Source organism: Colletotrichum higginsianum, chromosome 8 (assembly GCF_001672515.1).
Source record: "Colletotrichum higginsianum IMI 349063 chromosome 8, whole genome shotgun sequence".
NCBI lineage: Eukaryota > Fungi > Ascomycota > Sordariomycetes > Glomerellales > Glomerellaceae > Colletotrichum > Colletotrichum higginsianum.
Genome location: NC_030960.1, coordinates 3,092,027 through 3,110,525, shown reverse-complemented (window position 1 = coordinate 3,110,525; position 18,499 = coordinate 3,092,027). Strand labels below are relative to the sequence as shown.

Here is an 18,499-nt window from a genome sequence, read left to right as displayed (position 1 = left end):
TTTAATAATATTAGTATTTTTAATTTAAAATTTAAATAAGAAAGAACTACTTTAGAATTAAAAAGTATAAGGCCTACTTATTTAAAATTAATTTATATATTATTTTTACCTATTAAAGTAAAGAATACTATTTTAAAAGTAGGAAAGAAATTATCCTTAGTAATATGTAAAATTTATATTTATATTATTTTCTTAATTTCCTTACTATATAAGTACTTTAATAAGCTTAAGTACTTAATATTAAGAGGCTAGAGTTTATATAATAAATAGGGAAGTATATAGAGAGTAATAATACTTTATTCCTTATAGTATTTATTAAAATTAATTAATTTATAATTATTATAATTATTAAGAATTAAGAGGTAATAAGAGCCCCTTATATAAGTCCTTATATACTAATTAAAGTACTATAGCTAATTTAGGCTAATATTATTTATTATTTATTTATTTCTACTTAAATAAATATACTATATAATATATTTATATAGTAAGTTGTACATTAGAGTAAGCTGTATACTTTCTTATTGTATATCAAAACTCTAATTTTTAATTATTTATTAAAAGTTTATTTTTAGTCTAATATATACTAGAGTTTAAGACTGCAGTTTTAATAAGGGTTAAATTAAAGGAAGTAATATAATAGATATTCTAACTCTAACTCTATATTTAAATCTCTTATTATAGGAGCTAAATAAGCTAGCTTATATAAAATATAATTATAAATAGTTTAAGAATATTTATAGTATTATTTTCTATAATTTAACTCTTATTAAAATTATAGTCTTAAAATTTAGTAAATTTTAAACTAAAAATAGATTTTTAACAAATAGTTAAAAATTAGAGTTTTAATATGCAATAAGAAAGTATATAGCTTACTCTAATATATAGCTTACTATATATATATATTAATTAGGAATTAGCTATTAGTATACTAAAAGAGAAAGTAATATTTACTCTTTATAATAATATATAGAAGTATTACTTAGTTATTTGCATATATACTTTAAATAATAAAAACTTATTCCTAATTACTAAACTACTTTATATAAAGCCTTCTCTTATACTTAAATATTATAATAACCTTTATATATAATAGTATTCCTATTAGGAATTTAATTTTATTAAAATTATAAATAGTATTATTAAGTATTCTATATTTTATAATTATATTTTATATAAGTGCAAATTAGCTTTATATAATTATAGAATTCTTAATTAAAGCCCTCTAATAGTTAATTTAATATTAAAATTGCATTTCTAATTAGGGAATATATTATATAAAATTCTCTATTTATTAGAGTTCTATATATATTCTATTAGATATATTTAAGAATTAATTAGCTATTTCTTATATATTTTCTTATTATAGAGGGAACTCTTAATTAATTAACGTACACGCATAGCGAGTCGGCCAACATAGCGAGCCGGCCACTCCTTATCGCTAGAAAAAGCCCCTTTTCTAACTATTTATTAAAAAGTAGATTCTTAACTAATAAAGACCTAGTTTTTAGCATTAGATAACGATAAGAGTTAGATTTTAAGAAATAATAGTATTAAAATTATTATCTCTTTCTAGCCTATATTACTAAGCTTACCTCTTATCTAGGCCTCTAGATAAGAGGATTACTAAGAACCTAGGGTTAGGAAGAGACAATAATTTCTACAATATTATTTCTTAAAATCTAACTCTTATCGTTATCTAATACTAAAAACTAGGTCTTTATTAGTTAAGAATCTACTTTTTAATAAATAGTTAGAAAAGGGGCTTTTTCTAGCGATAAGGAGTGGCCGGCTCGCTATGTTGGCCGACTCGCTATGCGTGTACGTTAAATTAATAACTTATTTAAGAATTACTTTCTATTTAATTATAGTTATTTTTATTAATTTTAATTGCATTTTAGCTTATAGGAGTATACTAGTATATTATATATAAAGAGTTAATTTAGGAATTTTAAAAGTAGAAGTAGCTCTTTATATAAATATTTTTAAGTCTTTTTAAATAGCTTAGAGAGTAAGAATAATATAGTTTTCTTTAGAAGAAGAAGTTATCTTTATATATAGAGGAAAGTAAGTATAGAGATTTAAGAAGTAGAAAAGTAGTAAATATATATAATTTACTATAATGCGCAATTTACTATATATATATATTATAGTATACTTATATAATGCAATAGTAAGTATTTAGTAGTATTTATATACTCTATATATAGATAACGTACACGCATAGCGAGTCGGCCAACATAGCGAGCCGGCCACTCCTTATCGCTAGAAAAAGCCCCTTTTCTAACTATTTATTAAAAAGTAGATTCTTAACTAATAAAGACCTAGTTTTTAGCATTAGATAACGATAAGAGTTAGATTTTAAGAAATAATAGTATTAAAATTATTATCTCTTTCTAGCCTATATTACTAAGCTTACCTCTTATCTAGGCCTCTAGATAAGAGGATTACTAAGAACCTAGGGTTAGGAAGAGACAATAATTTCTACAATATTATTTCTTAAAATCTAACTCTTATCGTTATCTAATGCTAAAAACTAGGTCTTTATTAGTTAAGAATCTACTTTTTAATAAATAGTTAGAAAAGGGGCTTTTTCTAGCGATAAGGAGTGGCCGGCTCGCTATGTTGGCCGACTCGCTATGCGTGTACGTTAGTTAGTTTAATTCTAACTATAGGAATACTATTTTGTAGAGACCTAATTAGTTGCTAGGTACCCTACTCTATAGGAAAAGTAGAACTCTAAGCCCTATATGCACAATAGGGCTCTAATAATAGTATATATATTAAGTTAAAGTATAGTATATACAGGAAAGAATTAGACAAAAATAAGATTCCTTAATAAGTCTAGGAATATAAGAGGGTTTTACCTTTAACCCTTTAAAGGGGGTTTACCTCTTATATATGCGTAGGTTAAATCTGTATAGAGTAGTTAGTACTATAGTGTGAGAAGTCTTTATTATATAGTCTCCTATTAATAAAACTTCTCTTATAAATAAATAAATATATATTATAGTATAATAAGAGAGCTATATAGAGAAATTTATAATTTAAAGTAGTAGAATAATTTTATTAAAAATATTCTATATACTCTAATAATAGTAATAATAATTATATAATAAATATCTTATTAGTACTATAGTTAGTAGGTAAGAATAGCTATAGGAGTAAGGCAGCTAGACTATAAATGTAATATAGTTCCTAAGAATACTATATCCCTTTAAAAAGGGCTCCCTTGCCTACTTGTAGGCAAATTATTAATTATGGATGCAACTGCAATAGAGACTAAACCAGGGTCCAGTAGCCACTTGGCGGAGGTTGAATCCTGTACATTTTGGCTTCTTCTATACATGTTCAACTGTCTTGAAGGAAGGTGATAGTGCCAACATTGCAGCCGCATCTTCGCTGCTGGCATCTACCTAGGCAAGCGGGTGACAAAAAAAGCCGGACTCATATAAATGGGATGTGATATTAAATACCTTTGTTAAGTGCAGATAGTTGGAGAGGGGAAAGTACCGCTTATCATCGTTGGCCCCAAAACACCTGACTTGATCATATATTTTTTTAAAGTGTCCGGTTTTTTTTGTCACCCGCTTGGGTGGGTAAGTCTATCCATCCGTCAGGCGGGCCCATCACGCACGCAATGTCTGCCCAATGGCGTCGGCCCTGTAGCTGCGCCGTCGCTGCAAGCTGCCGATTTTGCTGCATGTTGCATCATTTTTGAATGTCGAGTCGGTCAGGCCGAGCGCCGCTTGCGATTACCCAAGACTGTGAAAGCATGTAGCTGATCCATACGAGTGGGCAAACGTATCCATATAGAGCACACACTTCGAGTATCCAAGGAGTGCTGAGCCTGGAGCTTGTAACCTGGAGATTCGTTCGTCACCTCTTATCTTATCAGTTTGGAGTTGGAGGGGAAGATGAGGGGTCGCGGGGTCGAGCTCAGTGTTGTGGCACTCTGGGAAATAGAGGGGCATTGTTTTTTCGTTCTGGGGGATTGTAGATGAGGGAAAAAATAAAATACGGCAAGGGACGAGGGCATTGTGACACCAGGAACATCGACTTGAACAGTGATTGATTGTCTTTTCTGGAAAGAGATCAGCCAACCGCATTCGACCAAGCCTTGTGAGTCACCAGCCTGGCACGATACCTCGTTTTCCACAGGGTCCTTCTACTCACGTACCTACCTATGGCTTTTTTACACCAGCATTGACGAGGTCTTTCAACTGTTACTACTATCCAACCCTCTTCTTCGTCCTGCAAAAACCGATAGCAAACGCTTCACTTTGTATACGAGCTCCGCAGTGCCGCCAACTTGCCATCCATGGGCGCCCAGCAATCCTCTGGCCGGGGCCAGGGCGAGGACCCCTCCCAGCCCGTCAAAACATGTTACTACGAGCTTCTCGGCGTCCAGCGCGATGCCACCGACGATGAGTATATTCTCTCCTCTTTCCGGCAAGCGCTGACCCATGCATTGTTTCTGACCATTTTCCATGTGTATAGAATCAAGAAATCCTACAGAAGACGCGCACTGGAGCTTCACCCCGATCGGAACCTCAACGATGTCCAGAATGCAACCCGTCGCTTTGCCGAGATCCAGGCCGCATACGAAGTCCTATCAGACCCGCAGGAAAGGTCGTGGTATGACTCCCATCGCGAAGCCATTCTGCGTGGTGCCGACCCCGACTCGGACGACCGCAATCCTGAGTACAACGACGTCAAGCTCACGTCCACCGACGACATTTTCTCCCTCATCCGCCGCTTCAATTCCACCGTGCCCTTCACAGATGAGCCCTCCGGCTTCTTTGGTATAGTCAAGGCGACCTTCGATCACTTGGCCGACGAAGAAGTTGCTGCCGGCGAGTACATGCCTGGAGATGCTCCGGACTACCCTTCATTTGGGTTTTCCACCGATAGTTATGAGGCCGTCGCTAAGCCCTTCTACGGCGCCTGGGCGAGCTTTTCTACCCGCAAACCTTTTGCGTGGAAGGACAAATATCGACTTTCGGATGCTCCAGATCGTCGCGTCCGGCGCCTGATGGAAAAAGAAAACAAAAAGATTCGCGATGAGGCCATCCGGGACTTCAATGATGCCGTCAGGTTCCTTGTCACATTTGTACGTAAGCGTGACCCCCGCTACCTCCCAAACACACAAACGGCTGCGGAGCGTCAGGAGTCTTTGCGCAATGCCGCCGCCGCTCAAGCTGCCCGATCCCGTGCCGCAAACAAGGAGAGGCTTTCCGCAGCATTCGTTCCCGACTGGGCCCAGACACGGGACGAAGCGGACGCTGGTGCCCATTTCCCCGAAAGCGAGGAGGAGGATTCAGAAGTGGAAGAAATCGAGTGTGTCGTGTGTAGCAAAACGTTCAAAAGTGAGAAATCGTTTGAGGCGCATGAAAGAAGTAAGAAACATGTCAAGGCTGTGCAGCAGTTGAGGCGCCAAATGAGGGAGGAGGATCTGGACTTGAGCCTCCATGAGACGCCTGCTGCAACTGATAGGGGCACTTCAGTGGAGGACGCACTGGAAGGCGCCGGCGAGCAACCAAATATCAAGCCTGTAAAGGGCAACGATGAAGACCCGGTTGAGTCAGAACTGCGCACCGAAGAAGCCGAATTGTCTGACACCACATCCGAACCTCTGGGAGGCGACGAGTATGCCTCGCGAGCTGACGTCGAGAAGAGACTATTTGCCGACCAAAACCCCCTAACTGGGACAGGACGATACGACGCATCAAAACCTAACCCCGCAGAAGTATCAGCCAGCCTAGAAAGCCTGTCGCTAGGCGACGACGACGGTGAACAGCAGGACGATAGCCGGATACCATCCAAAAAGGTTGGCAAAGCCAAGGCGAAACGTGAAAAACGAGCGGCCCGTCAGATGGCCGAAGCGACTCAGGCTGGCAAGGTGAGTTTTTAGAACGACTGCTATGGGATATAATTTCGTAGTTGACGCCGGTCTATTAGCATACCTGTGGTGTTTGCGAGAATTCCTTCACCTCCAAGACAAAGCTCTTTGCGCACATCCGGGATCTCGATCACGCCGCACCTGTTGCAAAACCCACAGCAGACGATAAGAGAAAGAAGCGCTAGGTTAGCTGCCATCTACTTTAAACATCTGCCGTCAACACCCATGATGACTGTCCAAGAACGGGAGGGACAGGTTAAGACTCAGAACCAAAAATACTAAATGCACCCAATCCGTTGTTGCCCGACCTTATTCAGTGGCTTGGACCTCCTGTTCGCCTGTGATGGTGTACTTTCCAGTCCTCGGATGTGCCCATGCCTCGCCAAACTACGACAACAGAGGGTGAAATCATATATCGACTGATATACCTCAGTGCAGTTGCCAACGCCTAAAATAAAACCATCCAGAACACTTGTCGGTAGGTTGCTCTTACACAGCTATCCGCCCTAGGCATTCAAGACGGTATCGCCGTCATCATCGCTGAGTATCTCCACTTCGTCAATAGCGCCATCTCTTTCGTCCTCGCCTCCTCTCGGCACGGGATCACGGTCGGCAACATGGATCACGGCTTTGCCCTGAACATGCTTCACATTCCGCCTCCACTCAGCCCAGTCGTCCTCATCCCGAATTAGAAAGCCAACAAGCATGCTAGGATCAAGTTCCCGCACATGAAGTCGCCGCAGGCGTCGAGTATGCACTGTGTCAACATCCGCTTCGCTGTAGTGAGAAGGGTCTGTGTGAAAAGGAAGCGCGGGTCTGGTATGATGTGGATCGAGATAAAACAGGTAGGAGCCTTGCGCGCCGATGAAATAATGGGAAGACGCAGGTCGGCCACTACACAGAAAGTAAGTACGAAGCCTATCACCGAGCGATGGGGTACTTACCCTGCGATACCCACAGACTGTGGCATTTGAAGGGCAGCTATCAGAGCCTCCCAGTAGACCGGGGTGATTTTGTCGATGCCTAGCCTGGTACCAACTAAAATGAGGGTCGGATTGAACCGTGAGCCGTCGGGCTTGGCAATTTCCATGAACTTGTCTTCGTAAACGTCAGGACCGTCCCCAGTAGAATATACTCGAAGAGGTTGTTGTTCTTGAGCGTTGGCCAAAGCCCTGGAATGCCGTATTAGCAACGTCTACAGGCCTAGGAGCAATTCAACTTGCTGAATGCATCGAGCAGTAGCAGACGGGCCGAACCACTCTCCGGGATATTTCCCGCATGCAACCGCACCATGTTGGACGAATTGATGGATGGAGTACGGCGCCCTCGGGTCGTCCGCAAACCAAGAAAGAAGCTTGCGCTCGTCCTCGGGGTTTTGACCCCTTCGCCAGTCTATTGCAGTTTTAGCCAGAAGCCTTGAAATTCCAACACCACCCACAAGGGGATGCGACATACCGCGTCCTAGATTGATAGCTGCCATCGCATTCGCTAAGAGGCTTTGACCCGATCGTATCATGCATCCCCAGCCGCTGTCGGATGTGAACCCATTTTGGTCGACCAGCTGGCTCTTAATGCGCATCGAGAAGGACAGAGTCGAGGAAGCTCGGGGGTCAGTGGATTTTGCGATAGCCTGGAATTCGGAACGATATGTCATCCAGAATTTGGATTCGAAATCGTCCAGAAAGGCGGGCGGCCATCCTCCATCCTGAGCAAAGTAGTCCTCATCGTAAGCGAGTGAAGACGAAAAGCTGCTAGAAACAGATTCTGGAGGGGTATCAGGCCCTTTGGGGTACGTTGGTGTCGGCACCGAGGCCGAGGCTGTGGCTTGGGCAAGGTCTTGTTCTGCTGTTCTTTCAGTGTTATCGATCCGAGGTGGAGTCTGGCCTTGGTCACTGCGAGTGTCTTTCGCCGTCTTGGTGTTTAGGACGTAGGAGCGTCCCAAGCACCAGACTGGAATGTCGTTCTCGTTAGTGGGTTCGGGATCCCAGAACATCTGAACGATGCGACGGTATCGACCAAGGTCTACCGTAGCCATAGTAGATTCCCTTCAATCTTGAACGAGTTGTGACGTCCTGCAAGAGCGGCAGGTCGATCTGTCGAGGACACTCAATCTCGGGAGCGAAGCGATGGTAAGAAGGAGCCGGCTCTGATTCGGTTGAAGCTGGAATGTATGGACTCTCCTGCTGTTCAGAAGTAGATTGGAGAGTCGGCCGCGGGCAGCACAACCAGGGAATAGGCAAGCCGGTGGGAGAGGAGATATGATGCTGGAACTGGTCGAATCGTAAGACTCGCGGAGGATGCAGACGGTCAGGCTGGCAGATAGGTGGTTGCGTGGAAGGTGATCAGCTGCAAGGGCAACGTGGGCGACAACCGCGGTGGATTAAGGTAGGTAGGTAGGTGCTTGGCGGGGAATACCCGGGGTAGATAGCGACGAATGGAACAGGCACCGCCCTAACTAGGTACGTTAGGCAACTCTATAGGCTGAAGGACCAAGAAGGATTAGTCCTTAAGGATGAGTACAGTAAAACAACTTGGGAGGGCGGAAGGTTGAGTGAGAGATGGAGGGCGGCCTACGCTCACTCCTAGGTAGCCGATAGAAGCCCAGCCTGCGGATAGTCCGTCCCTGTGACGCACCGGTCAAGAGTGGTGGGGGTTGTCGCTCTAGGCACTAAGCAGTAAACCGTGAACCTGACGTTCCCTTCCATGAGAAAGGGAGAGTCATAACGAGGTCCGAGACACGAAGTGGTTGGAGAAGGTATCTCCTAACGCTAAAAGCCGTAGATAGCCAGTATTTCTGATAAGGAATACTTGAGTCTGGGATCCTCTTTTGATCGGCGAGGTATCCGTACTTAGCCGGATACTTCCAGGTTGGCTCGTATTCAACCAACCCACACACATGCTTGTCTTAGCTGGTCTTATCGATAAAGGGACCCGCACGCAAGCTAGACACCTTAGTATGGGTCTGTGGGCAGTTCAGAGGTCATGTCATATGGGAATCCTTCCCGGTCCAGAGGGGAATTTTTCGCTTGGTCTCTTGCATCACAGAACCGACAACCTATCTACTTACTTTGCCTCACCAAAAAGGCCGTCAGGTATACAGTCTTCGATTTGACTCAGTACAACTTACATACCGGATACTGTATTACAGCGCAACACCATTGTCCTTTTTTCATCGCGCGGACAGGGCATGCCGCGCGGTGGGAAGCGAGGCGGTGGTGGCGCGCGAGCGCCACCACGCAATGCCCCTCGAAGTCGTGGCAACGACCGATCTGCCCCAGATTCCGTACCTGGAATAGGTCCTGCTGGTAAGTGAACAATAGAGCAAAGCAACTTAATTAACATCCTGCCTGATCATACTAACATACTTTTGCGTAGGGTTTACCCTGCAAGATGAGGCTCGCAGCACCGCCCATCGCTCCTCACCGTGGAGCAGTGATTCGAGACTGCGACATCGGCCCATAACATTTGTAAACACCGGGAGTTCAGAGCCGCTTAAGCAGTTAGAGGACATTTTGCAGAAGGAGGATGCTGCTGTCCAACCTGGAGGGACGCCCGATGTTGCCCCCATTCTTTCGGACAACCATGACACATTGCTCGACAAGCTCGACAAGCTTGCTTCTGCGTCTGATGAAATCTGCATACCCGATGAGACGCTAGTCGACGTTGCCGGTGACTTGGCGATATTGCCTCGTCAAGATAGGTGTTTGGACGCCAATCTCAAGAGTGTCAATGAAGAAGACAACACCAATAGTGTCGAGGCAGAGGTGCCGACGCCACTTCCATTCTTTCTCGATACCACAGGAGACAAGCGATTGCTTGAGAAAGTTCCGATTCAACCCGCCGAACGTTCGCCGTCACCTGTTCCGTCTGACTCGAGTGAGGAGGTCATCCTTTTCAGAGGTCGTAACAAGGCCCCAAGAGACAAAAGGAGACATAAACAGCGAAAGCAGAAGCAGAAGCTGAAGCATAGACCTTTCAACCTGGGTGGGATCCAGACAGAAATCCAAGCAGTGGAAAATACGGTTATGTCCAAGGAAAATGACAGCGTCAGAGGTCCGGAGGAAGACAAGCTGAACTCGACGCGGCAGTCGCATCAAGGCGTGAGGGCCTCCAGAAACCAAGAGGACGACTTGATTGCCGACTACATCGCCAATATGCGTGAACATGGCGATGTCGATGGGTTAATACCTGCACAGGCCTATTCCCGCCGGGACATCGGAGGTTCCCTTAGCGAGTCTGAAAGCATCGAAGATTCGTTTCAGACCATCACCGGTCTCGACCAGGCTAATATGGTATCAAGTGACGTCAGCGAACCTGATACCACGGTAGCGGAAGTAGATACCACAACCCAGCCGAGCGACGCGGAGATTCCTCAGAAGACCCGGAAGCATACCGATATGTGCAACTCAACACGAGTTGATGATGGGCACTTGGCGGTTGTGGAGACGGATGCCTCCCACACGGCCTTCTTCGAGCAAATTCACCCTGAAGATGTATCCCCGCAATCGGAGCCAAGCGACCAGAACATTGAGGATGACTTGTTTGCTTCAGCGGCAGACAGATTCGCGAATGAGGTTGACGACTTTGACTTCATGGATTGGAATCGTCCAGCGTTGAAGCGAAAGAAAGGCAAAGGGGCTAAAGGCAAGGTTCCCGTATTCGATATCTCTGATTCGGAGCTTGAGGGTAAGATGCAGGCGGCGTGGAAGAACGACCGCTTGAAGAAAGCAGAGAGAAAGAAAGAACGCCAAGCTTTGCGCGCTCAAGGTCTCTTGGGTAAACACGCAAACCCGGAAGACTTGCGAACCAAATACCCACACGGCATGGGACTGGATCAGATTGCCGACGAGCTGAGGACGTTCCTCTTGGGCACACAGCCCAGGTAAGTCTTTCCCGCGTCTATATTATTCTAGCACGCAAGCTGATGCCTTTTTTTCAGTCTGACGCTGCCACCTATGGACAACCATGCCCGCAAAGTCATTCATGAGCTCGCCAGCAAGTTCAACATCAAATCTAAATCAACTGGATCGGGTGACCAACGTCGACCTATGCTTCATCGCACTTTCAGAACCGCCAAGTTCGCCGACGAGACGTTTGACATGGCCATCACTAGGGTTGGGCGTAAGTACTTCCCTCGTAATGACATCGCGGTGCGGGCTGCCGTTCAGCGGCAGTCAGCTCGTCGTGGGGGCGGTGGGCATGCGGGTGTCCTTTATCAAGACGGAGAGGTTGTCGGCGGATCTGCGCCGGAATTGGGCCAAGAGAACAAAGGCCGCGCGATGCTTGAAAAAATGGGTTGGAGCAGTGGCACTGCGCTCGGTGCGCTCAACAACAAAGGCATCCTACAGCCCGTCGCCCATGTCGTTAAACGTAGCAAGGCTGGACTCGGATAACGGGGCTGGGTATCCGCAATGGGATTTAGGCAGCCGCCCGTCCGAATAAAAGATGCGCCGCATTAGCATGTTGCGTGGATCTAGCCGCCCAATTACTTGGTTGCCGCAAATCAAATGTTCAGTACGACTGAAGACAGGAGATCAGGTAGTTGTGTTCATGTGTACGAATTCATTCGTCCGAAAAAACCCTATTCTCAAGGTGTATTGTACAGCCCGCGAACCCCGTTTGACCGTGAAGACATTGCCCCCAAAAAAGCAAACCATCCGTAACGCATTAAGAGACTCCAAGGATATTGGTAACCTTGGCAGGTCTCATCATGACACCCAAATGCCAAGTAAAATCCAATGCCCGAAAAGAAAAGCAGCACAAGCATCCCTTATTTCGTGGAAGAAGAGTACTTGGTGACGGCCTTGGTGCCTTCCGAGACAGCGTGCTTGGCCAGCTCACCGGGCAGGATGAGGCGGACACTGCCATGATATGTCAGTACAATGTGCATACATGGGAGTCGGCGGACATACGATGTCTGGATCTCGCGAGAGGAGATGGTGGACTTCTTGTTGTAGGCAGCAAGCTTGGAGGCCTCGGAAGCGACGCGCTCGAAGATGTCTGTACTGTGTTAGATTGACAAGCCGACAAACTAGGTTTGAATGCAGCTTACCATTGACGAAAGAGTTGAGAATGGACATGGCGCGGTTGGAGATACCAGTGTCGGGGTGGACCTGCTTCAAGACTATATGGATCGGGTCAGCTAATGTTGCTTGTCGCGCGTGGCATTGGCCGCGTGATACTCGGAGCGCGATGTTACGCGACGCGACGAGCCGAGCCAACGAAACAATCCGAATAGCCAAAATCAGGACTCACCCTTGTAGATGTAGGAAGAGTAGGTCTCCTTGCGAGACTTGGTGCGCTTCTTCTTGTCGCCAGAGGCAGCGGTCTTCTTGCCAGCATCCTTCTTCTCGGGAGCCTTGGAGGCGGTGGCAGGGGCCTTGGAGGCGGGCTTCTTGTCGGCGGCCTTGGGGGGCATTTTTGCGAATTGGATTGGAGGTGGTAAAGGTGGAGGATTGGTGACTTGGGTTGGAGTGGAATGCGGCTGGCGATCGTTGGTGAGGCGGGATGATGGGAAGTGAAGAGTTGTTGTTGGAGGAAGAAGTTTGGGGGGGTGGGTTGGGCTTTTGTAGCTGGACGCGACGGGCTCTAGCGGCGTTACTGATTTGATGCAAAGACAGAGTGATTTTGAGGAGGGGTGGGTGGTCAGTGAGGCAGTGGTCCCCGGGGGGTGCGCTAGTGGTGGCCTTGCCCTGCAGACGGGGGTACGGTTTGGGAAAGAGCAATCTTGGTTGGCTGCAACTCGTGAAGTGGATGTCCTCTAGGACCACGAGAGCAGCTGCCGCCCGTCAACCGGGGTGCAGAGAGACGCGTCTGCGCTAAGGAAATACGTGCAGACCACATTTGGCCATCCTTTTATTTTTTAATCCGTCCTTGCTCGTTATTTTGCACGTGTCGGACAAGCGATGCAAGTGACCTAGAGCCAATGACAGCTTCCTGTCTACAGCTTACCGTCACATTTTCTAGCTCGATTGTGGACGTACAAGGTTCCTGTACGTTGATAACGCGATAAGTACAGCGCGTCGCCTCATTCACTTCCCATAATCATTTGACTCTTCACGCACGCTCATGGTGCTTTGAGTACGGTGAGGCTTGTGTAAAATAAATTGATTTTCCATTCTGGTCATGCATGACATTACGATAAACGGTTGGACAGGTCTTCAAACCCGTGCGTTGCGATGGTCAGCGATATGATGTTGGCAACGTTGCCTGTCTCTTCTCGACGCGTCATTGTGCTAGGAACGCGACAATTGCTGGCTGTACGGAATTGGTCGTCTTGGGCCCACACAGCTGGCCGGCCGCTCGCCTCGCCTGTTTCCTCCTTGGGCACTTGGACTTGCTTTGCGAATTCAGATGTCCTGGGGTGGCTAGGTCTCTGCGAACGATCCCTAGTAACAAATGGAGGCCAAGGCAAGCCACGGCATCAAACGTGGAGCATCGATGGATAGACTACCCAGCTACGGATAAGAGTGCGAATCTAGATCGCGACGCGTCTTCCTCGGGAGAAGGCAATTCGGTGGATTCCTCTGACCTTCAGCCCCTCAATTACCGCTGCAAGGCTGAATCTGATTCCATCTGACACACATCACGAATGGTGTACAGGGGTCACTGATTGAGGCTCTGTCCGATTTGGGACCAAATCGTGTCTGATTTCTCCGAACCCAGCACGGGATGGAGCAGAATGATGGGCCACCAGACCCAAGTAGCTAGACCTGTAAATGCGCCATGAACGAACTTGCATTTTCATGTATCTGTGTCTGGGTTGGGTTGGATAGCACTGCATGGTACATTTCCAGTCCATTTCGGATGAACCAGACAATCCCCATGTGCGTCACACAAAACGGCATACATGCTTGTGTGGATGACACATGCCGAATGCCACCAAAGCCCACAGAAGACATGTCCTGCGGTGTGCCGTCTTGAATTGTTATAAGACGGGCGGGTGGTTGCTTCAGGACGAACAAAACATGGCTTCAGTACCAGCAAGGACGAAAGCAGGCCAAACTGTGAGATAGAGAGCGATGTTCCGATACATGAATACCGAGTGCCATTCGAACGCCATAAATGGCTTCCAATCGTAGCTCGTTGCACAACGAATGTTAAGACTAGCCAAGTCTCGCTGGTTTTCGCGCGTCTGTGCTGTTCAAGTGCGATTCAGTAAGGAAATGGAAGTGAATCGTGAGCCTTAGTGCGGAAGGAAGGAAGGATAGATAGGTGGGAAAAGGAGAAAATGGGGGGGAAGTTGGTCGATCAGAACCATCAGCGGGGTGGGCGCCTGCTTTTCCTAGCCAGTCAGATTAATTGGACAATGAGAGAAGGAAGAAAAAGAGGCAGCGGCTCTTTGGATGCCAGGTAAGGAAACCATGGCGGGCCTCCCGGGGTTTTTATTTCCCTGCACCTGTGCCTGGGAGTAGTGCCCGTGCTTGCTCCTTCCTCCACGCGGGAACGATAAGGGAGGGAGGGGTACGTATCTCACCGTGGGCCCAGGAAAATGATGCACTCACAAACATAGATTTTCTGGTTTGGGCTTAGCGTACAATGGCGCGCTGGTGATCCGTGATTGAGCTCCTCCAACGCGAAAACTACTTAACTTCTCGACTCCCCACCATCCTCGCTGTCTCTCCCATCTTCATCTTACTTTTCCATCCGCAACCGACAGCCAGCATTCAGCACATTCGCCTATTTCGCGTCTCACTCAATCTCCAAATCTTTCCATTTCTCCCAACCCAAAAACCACATTCACAATGACTGGAGGCGGCAAGTCCGGCGGCAAGGCCAGCGGTTCTAAGAACGCGCAATCGTAAGTTTCCCGCCTACTTTCTCGACCGACATGTTACCTACAAAGCTTTGGCTTCCCCTTGACGCGTATCCCCTCAATTTCCCGGTCTAGTGGCGTTTTTTGCTAACTCGCCCATCCAAAAGTCGTTCCTCCAAGGCCGGTCTCGCTTTCCCCGTCGGCCGTGTCCACCGTCTCCTCCGCAAGGGTAACTACGCTCAGCGTGTTGGTGCCGGTGCTCCCGTCTACCTCGCTGCCGTTCTCGAGTACCTCGCTGCTGAGATTCTCGAGTTGGCTGGCAATGCCGCCCGCGACAACAAGAAGACCCGTATCATCCCCCGTCATCTTCAGCTCGCTATCCGGAACGATGAGGAGTTGAACAAGCTCTTGGGTCATGTTACTATTGCCCAGGGTGGTGTTCTGCCCAACATTCACCAGAGTAAGTCGTCCTTCCAGTATGAATCAGAAATATCTTTTTCTAACATGATTACAGACCTGTTGCCCAAGAAGACCGGCAAGGGCAAGAACCTGAGCCAAGAGCTGTAAACGGGTGTCTCGGGTTTGGGTTTTTTTCGTGCTGGTCGGCTGCTTTGGGTTGTCATGACATCGGGGTCACGGTTCAGGGTTCACGGTTGATTTTCACGTTTGGGTTGTACAATAATACCATGGCAGGAAGCTGTGGTTACGAATGAGAATACCTTTGAAGATCATCTTTCTGCGTTCATTACAAGTTCGATATCTACGTTTCAATTTTGTTTTCGTCGAGATTATGGTTGTGTTTTCTGCTCATGCAGCACGAAACGTTTCCTGTCCTATTATAGTAATCCGAGATTGGAAATATTTGTCTGACAGCTAAAAGCTGGCCTAAAAGTCAATACAATGTCGGTGATCGCGTTTGTAGACGGCTAAGGCGTGCATGGCATTTAACGGTCTTCAACGTGATCTTGCGTGTTCTCTTGGCGAAGTCGCATCATGGGACCATTTTGCAAAGTAGAAGCTGCCGCCCGGCTTGAGAAGGTGAGGTGGGACAAGGAGCATCGATGTCGACTCATGTAAGCTGGACGCTGGTAACGTCCTTCCATTCCATCTTACTGTCCCATGCGGTGCTACAAATCGTGCAACCCTACCCAGTAGAACGTACGTGGATTTGTCGCGGTATACTCTTGTCTATGCACACAACCAGCATTGTGCGCAGTCTCGGCCAGTCAATCCGCCCGTCGTCACTCAGAACTTCAATGGGGGTGGCGCTGACTATCGCGTTAGCGCGGTTGACATCGGGACGTTGGGCAGCAGAACTCACGGTCGAGAATAGGTGCACGTAGGTTGCGCTCGTACTTGGATCCTATGAGTAGTTCGTCAGCTCTTCGACGTTGTTCTGTTTGGGTGGCTTTCGATTTGGGTATTACGGACCACCGGGTGCAGTCGGGTGCACGTAGGGTTCGGGGTGCTTCCACTTTGCCAGTAGCTTCTCCGTCTGGGCCAAAAGCTCCTGTGTAGTGCAATGTCAGCAACTTTCATGCCGGCCACATCACCGGACACAGCCTGTGCTGCCAGTCGAGAGCATTCCTTACCCTCTTTTGTCGGGAATCCGTCACATTGCGGTTCGCCTCGAACAGTGACCGGATGTATAACGCCTGGCCTCTCCAAAGATGGCGGTGGACAGCCCAATCGAGGGCCAGCTTCAGCGACCGGCGATACAGCGAGCTGTCAGGGCAATGGTCAGCTCGATAACTCTCTCGAAATCAGTTGTCGTTGTTGACTGTGGGTGCTCACAGTGCCGCTTGACGGGTCGACATGGTAAGGACGTAGTATCGACGAGGTCGCGTGGGGTTATGAATCAGGATCTAGTGAAATAAGTCTGTCCTCAGGGCATACAAGCTGGTTGCTGGGAAATGGCTGCTGCTAAAATGCGCGTCGGCAGCTTGCGATACCTTGACCCCAAAGTTGAGGTTAAGAAGCGCGACTAGAGAGAAGGAAGTAATGGATAAAGGTTGAGGTAAGCAGCGTTTGGTGCCTGGGGCATCAGGATTGCAGCTACACTGCATAATAATTAGAAGATCTATAGTTTATTACAGAGCCTAGCTATAATAGAGTATAAAGAAAACTAAAAATTATAACATATTTAGACAGTAATAATAAAGCTATTTAATTCTATTTTAAATTGTTATTATTAAAAAGATACTAAAGATTACTTAAGATAAATACTATAAAATTCTATTAAAACTTAATATTTAAAAGAATATACTAACTTATATAAATAAAAGTTTTATATACTACTATTATTAATCTTTAGTACTTTAAAAATAAATAAATACTAAAGGGATAAATAGTAAATATCTTAATATAATACTAAAGTAAATACTTATATAATATAATAGTAAGTATTTAGTAGTATTTATATATACTCTATATATAGATAGTATTATAGGAGGTCCTATTTAGCCCCTATAGTTAGTATAATAGTAGCTAGTAACTATAGTGCACTTACTAAAGCTATTAGTAAGTACTCTCTATTGTACTTATTTGCAGTATAACTACTGCAGTAACTCTTAGCTTTAATTAAGTACTTCTTAATATAAGAGTTTAATTCCTATACTCCTAATTTACAATAGTTATAAATTTAACTCTATATAATACTCCTTCTTAAGTATAAGAGTAAAGGAGCATTTTTACTATTTACTTTTATATAATATAATTAATTACTAATAATATTTATACTTATTTAAAATAATATACTAAATAATAAGTAATATTTTACTACTAGAGTAAATTAGTCTATATAGTATATTAGTCTCTAAGTCTATATAAAAATACTTTATATTTAAGAACTTATAAATTTAAATAGAAAAAATATCTCTAAAAATAATATATACTTACTAAAAGGACTAAACTCCTCTAAATTTATTACTAAGTATATAGTTAAATTTAAAATTAATTACTACAAGTATTTTTTAAAATAGTAGAAGGAGAATTTAAATACTAATAATTAATTTAAATTTATAATTACTAAGTAATAAATTAAAGTAAATTGATTAGAAGTAATAAAGCTTAAGAAGCTTAATTTTATAAAATTTAATAATACTAAAAATAATTATAAATACTTAATTAGGGACTATATAAATTAAAGCTAAATAAGAATAATAATTTTAGTAAATTACTAATTTATTAAAGTATTTATTCTTTATATAATTAATTTTTAGAAGCTTATAAATATATAAATATAGTAGCTTTAAGAAAATAAGACTATAATTAAAGTACTTATATATATACTATAGTAAAATTTAGTACTCTTAGTATTTATAATAACTTCTATAGTCTATAAAGTATATAATAATATTCTTTTAAAAGTAGCTTAAAGTAATATAATTCTAATAGTTTAGTATATAGACTAGTACTAAGTTTATAAATATACTTATACTTATAATATACTTAAAGTTTAAAGAGTCTTAGTAGTAAAGAGTTTCTTAAGAGCTAATAGAATTTATTTTATTCTAATATAAACTATTTAGAATTTTAATAAGCTTATTACAAATAAGAGTCTTAATTACTCTATCTTCTCTTTAAATAAATATAGAAGAATTTTTAGTATACTCTATTGAAGAATATACTTTTTAAAAGTAATAGTAGGGGCTCTAGCCTCTTTATAATTCTTAAAGAATACTTAAATACTGTAAATAATAGGAATATAATTATAAAAGAGTATTTAAATATAGTAAGCTCCTTATTCTTCTAAGTAGTAAGAGTAAAGTATAATACTTAGAAAGGCATATAGTATGAATATACAGTATTAGTATATATTCTATACTTAATCTTATAAACTA

General features: G+C 44.1%; 6 protein-coding genes across 6 annotated transcripts; 3 read left to right on the top strand and 3 right to left on the bottom strand.

The window, feature by feature from the left end:
* Positions 1-4,321: 4,321 nt before the first annotated feature.
* Positions 4,322-6,087, top strand: CH63R_11886 (DnaJ domain-containing protein; the record flags this gene model as incomplete). Its single annotated transcript, XM_018306860.1, has 2 exons — positions 4,322-5,902; positions 5,962-6,087. The coding sequence occupies 2 exons, from the start codon at positions 4,322-4,324 to the stop codon at positions 6,085-6,087; spliced, it is 1,707 nt and encodes a 568-aa protein (XP_018153701.1).
* A 321-nt stretch (positions 6,088-6,408) lies between these two features.
* Positions 6,409-7,937, bottom strand: CH63R_11885 (Cysteine protease atg4; the record flags this gene model as incomplete). The annotated part of the gene is made up of 4 exons (XM_018306859.1): positions 6,409-6,796; positions 6,847-7,074; positions 7,246-7,294; positions 7,358-7,937. The coding sequence occupies 4 exons, from the start codon at positions 7,935-7,937 to the stop codon at positions 6,409-6,411; spliced, it is 1,245 nt and encodes a 414-aa protein (XP_018153700.1).
* A 1,152-nt stretch (positions 7,938-9,089) lies between these two features.
* CH63R_11884 (SQS1 protein) lies at positions 9,090-11,295 on the top strand (the record flags this gene model as incomplete). Its single annotated transcript, XM_018306858.1, has 3 exons — positions 9,090-9,207; positions 9,278-10,784; positions 10,842-11,295. 3 exons carry the CDS (start codon positions 9,090-9,092, stop codon positions 11,293-11,295), a joined length of 2,079 nt encoding a protein of 692 aa, XP_018153699.1.
* Positions 11,296-11,672: 377 nt separating this feature from the next.
* CH63R_11883 (Histone H2B) lies at positions 11,673-12,320 on the bottom strand (the record flags this gene model as incomplete). The annotated part of the gene is made up of 4 exons (XM_018306857.1): positions 11,673-11,763; positions 11,815-11,902; positions 11,955-12,026; positions 12,158-12,320. The coding sequence occupies 4 exons, from the start codon at positions 12,318-12,320 to the stop codon at positions 11,673-11,675; spliced, it is 414 nt and encodes a 137-aa protein (XP_018153698.1).
* A 2,326-nt stretch (positions 12,321-14,646) lies between these two features.
* CH63R_11882 (Histone H2A) lies at positions 14,647-15,224 on the top strand (the record flags this gene model as incomplete). Its single annotated transcript, XM_018306856.1, has 3 exons — positions 14,647-14,702; positions 14,825-15,117; positions 15,172-15,224. 3 exons carry the CDS (start codon positions 14,647-14,649, stop codon positions 15,222-15,224), a joined length of 402 nt encoding a protein of 133 aa, XP_018153697.1.
* Positions 15,225-15,902: 678 nt separating this feature from the next.
* On the bottom strand, positions 15,903-16,474 carry CH63R_11881 (Complex 1 protein; the record flags this gene model as incomplete). Its single annotated transcript, XM_018306855.1, has 5 exons — positions 15,903-15,925; positions 15,979-16,020; positions 16,089-16,167; positions 16,250-16,382; positions 16,452-16,474. The coding sequence occupies 5 exons, from the start codon at positions 16,472-16,474 to the stop codon at positions 15,903-15,905; spliced, it is 300 nt and encodes a 99-aa protein (XP_018153696.1).
* Positions 16,475-18,499: the final 2,025 nt, after the last annotated feature.